At 49.6% G+C, this 9,567-nt stretch overlaps 1 protein-coding gene across 1 annotated transcript in view; it reads left to right on the forward strand.

Moving 5' to 3' along the window:
- The window catches only part of ENDOD1 (endonuclease domain containing 1), a 10,886-nt gene extending 1,788 nt beyond the window's left edge, over positions 1-9,098 (forward strand). Inside the window, 1 exon segment of the mRNA XM_008636782.2 lies at positions 4,995-9,098. Within this exon segment, the coding sequence (XP_008635004.2) occupies positions 4,995-6,128 (1,134 nt within the window). The 3' untranslated portion in view covers positions 6,129-9,098.
- Positions 9,099-9,567: the final 469 nt, after the last annotated feature.

Below are 9,567 nucleotides of genomic sequence, written 5' to 3' on the forward strand. Positions count from 1 at the left end.
TTACCTCTTCCTCCCCCCTCCCCCCCCCCCCCCCCAAATTTTAGATTTTTCAGCAGTGATAATGAGGAATTTTGTAGCAGCATCAAGCTACCCCATCTGTTGAGCTCAGGAAAGATTGCCAGTGTGCAAGGGTGCTTTGTTAGGGCAGGAATGGCTGAAGTGTCAGAGCAGTGTGTTGGGAGTGTGGCCCTCAGCTACTGGATGTTGCCACAATCAAATTCACCCCTCTGCCAGGAGAATGCTGTGCTTATTTTTCTCATGTGTGGTGATGAGATACTAAGGCCACAAGGCCACAGGCAGTGAAGAGAGAAGATCCTAAGTGCTTATCACCCTGGACTATCTCAGGGCTCTCTGGGCAGGGTTTTGAGTTGTAGGAGTTCTTCTAAGGGCCTTTTGATCTGAGTTCCTTCCACTTCACAGGCAAGCTGTGGGAGCTTGCCCTTTCAAAACAGAGGAAGCTTTTTGCAGACTGTCATTACCGAGTTGTGGAAGGGTGGTAAGTTTTTAAAGCGTAAAGGAACCTAGGCTGGCAAGAATCTTTGGTCAGTGCCATGGAGGCAGCAAGGTAAAGCAGCAGAGATGAGGTCCTTTCCCATTTGCCTTGGCCAGTGACACGCTTCCTCACCTCTAGCCCCCATATCTCCTCCTGCTTCTTGTGGTCCAACTCTCCCAACCTACCTAGGTAGGCTCAGAAGCTGTTCCTGCCATGGAGCAGTGGGCAGCCCCCCACCAGTAACTTCGGTTTTCCTGCACCTCCCTTTAGCTGGCTTCTCTGCCCTTCCTGCTCCATTCCTTTTCACCCCTCATCTTGTCTTTGTTCCTGCCAGCACTCCAGAGTCCCAAACCTTGTGTGTCCTGCCACCAAAACCTTCTGCAGCCTCAGAAATAATAGGGCAGGTGCTAACTTTAGTTGCTCTAGCTTCTCCAGAGCAGCCTCACAGGTTGACAGTAGTTCTTAGACTCACTAATGGGTCCCCTTCATCCATTGCTGAAATGCACGTCTCAGAGGCAGGGGGTAGCAACTCTGCAGTTCCCTGGAGGAACCTCTGACTTAGAAAAGTACTAAGACAAAAAAAAAAAAATCTGCAGAAGGATATATAAGGGGAAGAAATCAAGAATATGAAAAATTCCTGTAACTCAAGAAATAAGTACATACAGCCCTCTCAGACACTGCCACTTGGAGGAGAGAGAGTGAGGAAGAGCTTTCACACCCATCATGTATGTTCTATCAAGGCTAGGTCAGATGGCTGCTGAAGGGAACTCTTAGCTACACCTGCTCTGTAGCATAGCCCAGGGAGCTCATATCACCAATTTTCTGGGTAATTTCCTTGCTGAGACAGGGGTAGCTGGGTACGAGCTGGCTGAGCTGCACAGTGGCACGGGCATGCACATGGAGATGCAGACACACAGCAAATGGAAAGAAATCACTGTAAAAACATTCTCAGCACTCCAGTGAGGGCCTCAAGTTTGTCATATGCTTTTTCGGGGGGGATTATGATGTAAGTGGTGAGGGCACCGTCTCACTCCCTCCTCAGGAATGTCTGCCTGAGAAACAAATGCCAAATGTAGCACAGCAGCAGTAATTGGGTGACAAGTGTGAGGTATGTCAGTGCCACCCACTGCGGATTGGCAGCTGGAAACAATGAATTAATTTGGCAATTAGTGAAAAAGTAGAGAGCAGGAAGGGTAGGCTGATGAGCAGGGTACTGATGGGACTCCCCCAGGCGCAGGTCTGATAACCTGCTCTGCCACAGATTTCCTAGGGGCTGAGAGCAAGTCACTTAGGTGTCTTTCACCTCGTTCATTTTGGTTGTCTGGAAATCTCTGTGTTTGATTCTTTCTGTAGCTTAGACAGAGATGGAAAACTCTGGAGTTGCTTTTTCCATCCTAATGTATGAGGGGCTGGATGAATTGCCTCGTGTTTTCATTTGGTTGATGGCTACCACCAGGCAGATGACCAAGCTGGGATTCTTACCCAGCTACAGTGCAGCTACCTCTGAGCTGCTCTTGCAATCTCTCTTGGCAGAGAGTCAAGAAACAGGCACTTCTAGAGCCACTCGTGAACGTCCTACTACAGAAACCTCAGTGTAGGCTGCAGTGTGCCTCTTCCCTGACATACGAGTCCCACACTAAGGTTGGATCAAACATTTCCACTTCAATCAAAGGTGTAAGGGTGCCTGAGGAAGCAGTGGTGGGAGAGGGGTGCTGAACTTCACCAGGATCCTGAATACCAGGGTGGGGAAGGTGGGAGGTCCTGCCTTGTTAAATGACCAAACTCAATGGAAGCTGCCTGCCCTAATAACTGTGTGTTGCCATGCTTTTAATCCCCTCTGCCTCTGTCCCATCTGCACCCTCCACTTAATGACACACATCAATGTTGTTATGTGCTAACATCCACACAGGCTTCAGGCACATAAGTTATTTTTAAATCTCTATCTTATGATAAGGAGTTTACCTGTCTGCTTGGATTTTACCCTGAGCAGTTCCAGGTTGTTTGGACAGGTGGCTTCATGGCTGACTCCATGAACGCAGATATGCTTTGGGGTGACACAAGCCAGAAGCTTTTTGAAGCAGGGAAGAAATGTATCTTGCAATGCAGATTAGATGCAGTGCTGAGACAGCCTGCCTTTGGGACTGAGCTGGAGAAGGCATGAAAACCTCAGGTATGCATTAGTTATTACAAACCATAATAGGAGTTATTATAAGCATAATTAGGTGATGTCAGAGCCTGACACATGAACAGCACACAGCTGCATTTTTATCATATTCTTCTTTAACTGCACCCAAACAATCCCGATGGTATGTGCAAAGGCCTGAAACTGGACAGGTAACCAGGGACATATTTTCTTGATAGGCTCCTCAAGGTTTGCATGCAGCAGCTCATAAGGAGAGAGAAATTAAAATTATTCTTTTTCATGTAGGTTGGGGATATCTGCCAGGAGGCAGAGCTGATCCATCTTAGGTCTATGTGTCCTTGTATCACGGCAGCGCTCACTATGGGAGTGAGATGGGATGAGTGTCTCTGGGAGGGTTTAAAACTCCAAAGGGTCATAGCACTGAGGAGAGTTCCTGGGCACAGCTTCACATCTGTGCCCAATCCCCCTCACCTCTTCTGTGCGATTAAACACACTGGGTGCATCCCTTGTCCCATGGCACACCATCATCTCATCAGAAGGGGAGAATGGCAAGGGGAGCAGGGCCAGGAAGAGACAGTGATTTTGTAGAATGCAGAATGTCTGGCCTCATCAGCCAGATGGAGCCTGTTGTTTGGGGTGACTAAGCAAGAGGGGCAGAATAAGGCAGTAAACGTGCAGAATTAGCTCTTTTTTAAGCAGCGCATTTAGAAAAAGCTGTGATTTGGGCATCAGCACATGGGACTCACAATGGTCCTCCCAGTCCTGAAGCAATAAGCATCAGATGCTTCAAAAAAAGAGCAAGAAACCTCCTTAGCAGGAGGTGGGGTAATGCAGCCCTCTGCAATGGCCAAGCTTGGCACTGTGACCAAGCTTGGTGCAGAGGGAGCCCTGCGCCTTGACTGCTGGGGGTTGGCTGATGCAGGACGCCAGCCAGAGCTCAGCTCCCGGCTGAGGGTGATGCACAGTTGCTGGCACTGGCCAGCACTGGCCTTTTCATCCTGATTCTCAGCACAGGCTGGTGCAGAACTGTGAGGAGGTGATGTGGCACTAAGAGGATGCAAACTCTGTGTAAGATTGCAAGGACATAGTTGGGTGTCTGTCCATGTGCACTGCAGGGTGGTCAAGAGACAAGGATGGATGACCTTGATGATGGCAGTGATTCAAGGTAGTCTATGAACTGTCTGCTATAGATGTCTCCAAAGTGCATATTAGATAGTGCAGTAAACAATTTATAGGCCGGGGCAAAGGCAGAAGGTTTAATTGGGCCAGCACAGTGCTGGGACCTGAGTGCCACAGCCTCTGAAACACAGAATACAGAAGGCAGTGACTGCCAGAGATCGTCTGCCACCCCCGAGCTTCTACCAACATGTTCACCCTCTAATCTGAGGAACAAAATGACAATTTGGTGCAGCCCTCTGGAGCGGCTGCAGGCAGTGTCAATAGGAATGACTATGGATCAGACAGAGCTGTGGCCGCCTGAGAAAGACCTGAACACACCCTGACATTTAGTGCTTCTCCTCCCACTGCTCTTTACCGCCTCCACCTGCCCCCTTCCCCCGCCCCGTGCATGGCTCCAGGACAAATTTTGCTGCAGTAATTGCTACCTCTGGCTCTACAGCATGGGAACCAAAGACACAAGCAAGTAGCACAGATTCCATCGAGGACCTTTGGTGATGGCTGTGTGGTCATTAAGGGTGAGGTTCAGACTATTAATGACGTGAGGATTAGACTACTGATGACCAGCCCTGCAACAGCCCTAGAAGCTCACTGCTGTGTCTCCTGTTCAAGGCAGGGAAGTTCAGGTGACCTGACATGATGTATGGCTTCATGCTTGCTTCTTACACAATAAGTGGTAAATGCCTTCTCTAGACACCTTATACACCATGGCTTGTTTGGCTTTTTCTTTCCCCTTGGCTTGGATTTTATAGTTCAGGGGGACTTAAGCTGCCATGTTTAAGTTCTTAAATGAGCTGCAGGTACCACCACAGTAGGAGGTGAAAACATGACCCTAAATCAAGCCATCTATTGGTCTCAAAAACCTCTTCTAGGACAAAGCACAAGTTAGAGGCTTCGTATAGGGTGCCTGGTGAGATTTTGAAGGATGTGCTGTGCGGTGTACGAGACTCGAGAGCTGCGAATATCCTTTGGAGCCTAAACCAATGTGTTTGGCAGAGCAGCTAAGTAGAGAATACACTCCTCTGAAGCACTTCAAGGAAAGTAAGGAGAGGGTGCAGGATATAATCCAAGGCATGGCATCTACTAGTAGTGCTAACGAAGAGTAAATGTCGAGGCCCAAGTTACACATTGCTTTCTAGGAAGGTGAATTGCATGCAGTAACGCTTCTCTCTACTCTTTCAGATAGATGATCCAGAAAATGACTTGCACGAAATGGTGCATGAAGCCGATATTGGTGGCACTGTGGCCAACCTTGGTGCAAATCAAGCCCTGACCTCAGACTACGTGGGCTCTGGCTACGAGAGAGGCCTTCTCAATCCCAGTGTGCTTAATGAGGAGGATTTCCAGGTGGCCACTTACACACTCACGAACGCTGTCCCTCTGAGCCCAGCTCTGAGCAAAAGCTGGCACAGAGACATTGGGAAGGTAGTGGAACAAGCTCTGATCCCTCACTGCTCCAAGATGGATCATCTATATCTCCTTGCAGGTGCAATTCCTTCCAGTGTTCGAGTTAAAGGCAAGGTGTCAGTGCCAGAGAGCCTCTGGCTGGCAGCCTGCTGTGATGCTCCAGAGGGATGGTCCCTGGGACTAGTGAAAAAAATCAATGATGAAAACAGCTTGGCAGACCTCACTGTAAGAGAGCTGGAGAAGCAGCTTCTACCAGGAGTTCACTTGTTCAAGGGCAACTGTGGGGAGGACAAACAAAGCCAGGAGAAAAGAGAAGCAGTATTGCAAGCTGTCAGTCAGATCCGCTCTGGAGACCAAGTAGAAACAAGTGACAACCGGGAGACCAAGGACAGCGGCTGGGTGAGAAGAGTGGCTGGTATCATTGCTACCCCTTTCATCAAACTTCTGGAACTCCTCATCTACATCTTTGTGGAGCTGGTGAAATTTGTGTTTTATTTTCTGTGGCTTGTTGTAAAGCGAGTTGTTGGTACAGTTCTGGATGGAGTGTACAGCCTGTGGAATGGGATGGTGTCCTACCTTAAAGCTGTCAGCATGGTGCTCATCAGCATCCCCTATGATGCTGGGAGGGTCATCATCAATATCTTCCTGGGCTTCCTGCAAATTGTTCAAGATCTGATGTCCCTCACCTACAGGATCCTGAGCATCCCCGTGGGGTTCATCCTTCACCTTGCTGCTTTTCCTTACCACTCCATCTGTGCCATTCCCTCTGTCCTTAAAGACATGGCCACTGGGATCGGGGGCACCTTTTCGCTGGTCATCGATGCCACAGCTGCAGTTCTGCATGGTTTTTATTACCTAGCTGGTCACATCGTCAAACGGTTTGTCCCTAAAGGCTCCTCTGATGACTGATAGGGACGGAAACCAAGGCTGCAAATACATGGAATGAAGGAGGAGTGGGGCAATGCTTTAAGATACGTGGCCAAATGCTGTCAATTTCATTCTGGTATTTATTGTAGTGACATTAATAATAATGAACTGACTGGGGAATAACAAGGAGGGCCAAGGCAATGTTGCTTGGGGCCGCCACCACTGTAACTCAAGTTCTGTCTGTTGTAAAATGTTCGGGTTTTATCGGTGCGGGCCACAAAGTTTCTGTGATTTGCAGGTGTCAAGATGCTTCCTCTGGGAAATGCACACTAAATGTGGTACGAGGTAATTTCTTTATGGCTGTGGTGACACTGAGACTTATGAAGTGTCAGTGAGCTCTGCAGAAGCCCATCCCTTCCAAGGAGCAGGTGGTGGTGGTCAGGGGAGGACTTTGGTTACAGAGGGTTACTGGGACTTGATGAAAGGAGAAGGAGGCAATGCCTTGGGGCTGGGCAACAGCAGGGAGCAGGGTGGAATGGGGGCAAGGTCCTGCTGTTGGCTGCATTGCTCATTTTTCTGGTGTCCCACTTGTAGAGGGGTTGCAGCTGGGTATATCTCATAGTCCTCAGGCCTTTCCAGACGTCTGAAACTGCATGGATCTTGCAGCAAGGAAAGACCCAATGCCCATTTTTTTTGCATGATGGGAAAGCATTTTTCCTTAGCCATACCAAGGTCATCTTCCCCCAACCCTTCCTTGCTGTCTGGTGACCACTGAAGGTCTAAGCCCTGAAAATTCAAGATGTGGTGTTCTCTGAAGGTCTAAGCCCATGAATGTCTTAGCTCTGAAGCCCTCGTGTCTGCTCCAAAGCCCAGCAGATCTGCGAGTCATACTTTTGGCTTCTGTTGCCACCTGCCTTGCCTCCCTTGAGAGCTGACTGCTCCTGAAGCACTCAGGGGACTATGGACTGTCAAGGGGGAGGAGAGGCAGGAGGGATCCCTGGCTGCAGCTCTTGTTTTGCTTTGTGAAAACCCACCTGGTGAACCCATGCACAAACACTCACTTTATGCCAGAGGCAAAGCCAACTGCTCTTCTGCACTGCTCATCCTCTCTGCTCACTCTTCACACCATCTTCCCTCTGCCAGCATGAGCCATGTCCTCCAGCATCAGCACCACTGGAGCTGGGGCACACATCAGGCTTTGCAGGGGACCATCAAGTGTTAGTAGCCAGATGAGGGGCACAGAGACACCTGCGGCTGCTGGAGAAAGGCACAGGAGTGCTGCCCTTCCCTGGGGCTTGGCTCAGCAAGGGGCTTTGGATCTCTTGGTGCAGTTGCCTACAGGAGGGAGGCTTCTTGTGTCAGCAGCATTTACTTTGACTGGACTCCAAGAGGCATTTGGGAGTCCTACCTACATGGTTCCTTCCTTTCACACCCATCTGTGTCTCTCCCTCCAGCGCCAGCTTGGTGTGGACCCCTGATCTGCCGTAGCATCCCATGATGAGTCCCAGGAGTGATGGTGCTGCCATCTCAGTGGTGCTGTGTTGGTGGTGGCCTGTCCTGGGCTGAAGAAAACTCAGTTACTAACATGGCAGCTTTGCCTCTCTGCATGTAGCTTGCAGCAAGGCTGAGCTGGCATGGATGGATTCAGAGGGAGAAGGAGATATGGCTGGTTCATGATGGGACAGAGTAGTTTCTTCAGCTCAGGGGCTATGTTCAACGCAACCAAATGTGTGTGTGCACATCCCAGACCAGCACACCCTGGCCAGGTGGCACCTTGTTCAGCAGTGATGCAAATGGCAAAGTTGGGGATGCCAACAATGGTGAAGTGGGGAAGCAGTGGCATGAGTGGGAAGAGAGGATGACTCTTCGTCTCTCCCTTCATGGGCACAGCTGGTTTATGGAGGAAGAGAGGCTGACTGCAAGCAGCACTGGCTTTTTTCAAAAGGAAAGGCAGCTTTTGTGTGCCAGTAGAGGTATAGCTGGGTAAAGTCAGTGGTGTTCTACTATAGGAATGTTGGGTGCAAGGGGCAAGGTCACTGCTCCTAACAGGCAGAGAACAGCCAGCGGATGCTCTCCAAACTGAACTTTGCATTTCTGCCCACTCAAACATGCCTGGTCTGCTATCAAGACAGATGTGGAGCTGATTCCCCACTCCTTCATGAGACCTTGTCTCAATCCTGGTACTCCTCTAGGGCTACATGGCAGCTCTCAAGGCAGGAAAGCAGCCAGCTCAAGTCCAAGGGGATGCCAGGATGGGGTGACAGGGGCCCCAGCCTGGGGTCCCCAGGATTCCCAGCAGCCTCTGAAGGCATGTGTGGCAGCAGCAGCTCTCAAGTGCAACCCAAGCACTGGGGAGAAGGGGTAGCTGCCCCCCCACAGCTGTCTTGCACCTTGTGTGTGGCCTTATGTCTGACCCATCTCAGCTGTGTGGCACTGCACAGCAGCCAGCCCTGCCCTTCCTGGGCTACAGCTTCCCTACCCCTGAACCCAGCAGCCCCTGCATCCCAGGTCCACCAGCATCTCCAGTGCAGCTCTGCAGTCACAGTGACATGGGAGCTCACGTGCTGATAAGCAGCAAAACTGAGGCACCTCACGAGGTCTGCATTGTCAAATTGCCACCACTGTCACTATCCCACCTGGCTCAGGCCAGCACGTCTCTGCTGCAGCCATGACTTCTGACAGCAAGGGGACAATCCTTGAAATCTAAAGCACTGCAGCTCTATTGGATTTGGGCAGATGTGCAACCGTATTATTAAAATTGTCTTAACATGCTCAGATGTCAAATGCTAAGTACAGTAACTGACATGGGGCATTTCTCTGCTGTGCTGCGTGTCTGAGTAGGCAGAGGGAAATCTGCCTTGAATATTGAGCAATTATCACAGAACAAGCAACATCCTGCAAAAAACCACTGTTTGAGATTCTTCTTATCTAGGCATGATTTATGGCTCCTGAGCTTTACTCTATCCTTGGAAACCTACGGCTTCAACAAAATAAAATTAACTTTTCCAAAGAGAGGCTGGTATCACTTTCTGTCACAGTTGCAAATGAGATAACACAACCTAGGGTGCCCTGACTAATCAAGAAAACACCAGCAGCACAGTTGTTCCTTGTAACAGCTTGACATCTGATATTAATGGCTCTTTTGTGCTTTTTATACACCTTTCCTCTCTCAAAGCACTGTAAGACTCAATAATTAAGCTGCAGAATAAGTAGGTAAAAGCTGAGATGTGGCAGGCAGTGAATATGACTGTGTGTGCCAGGAGAGGGGATTGTTTTACTCCAGTGAGATGCACTGGAGTGCAGCATGATAGCCAGTTTTTATACAGAAATCACAGCGCAGCAGCACAGTTCTTCACAGCTCACAGGGAGAAACTCCCTCTTGTGCAGGGCCAGTCCCTGGCCTGGCTTCATCACCACTTCCTTACCTTTCCTGAAAGGGCTAATTATACTCCACTGAAAGTATAGAGATCCTGTGATGAGT

This window comes from Corvus brachyrhynchos, unplaced genomic scaffold (assembly GCF_000691975.1).
Source record: "Corvus brachyrhynchos isolate BGI_N302 unplaced genomic scaffold, ASM69197v1 scaffold117, whole genome shotgun sequence".
Taxonomy (NCBI): Eukaryota; Metazoa; Chordata; class Aves; order Passeriformes; family Corvidae; genus Corvus; species Corvus brachyrhynchos.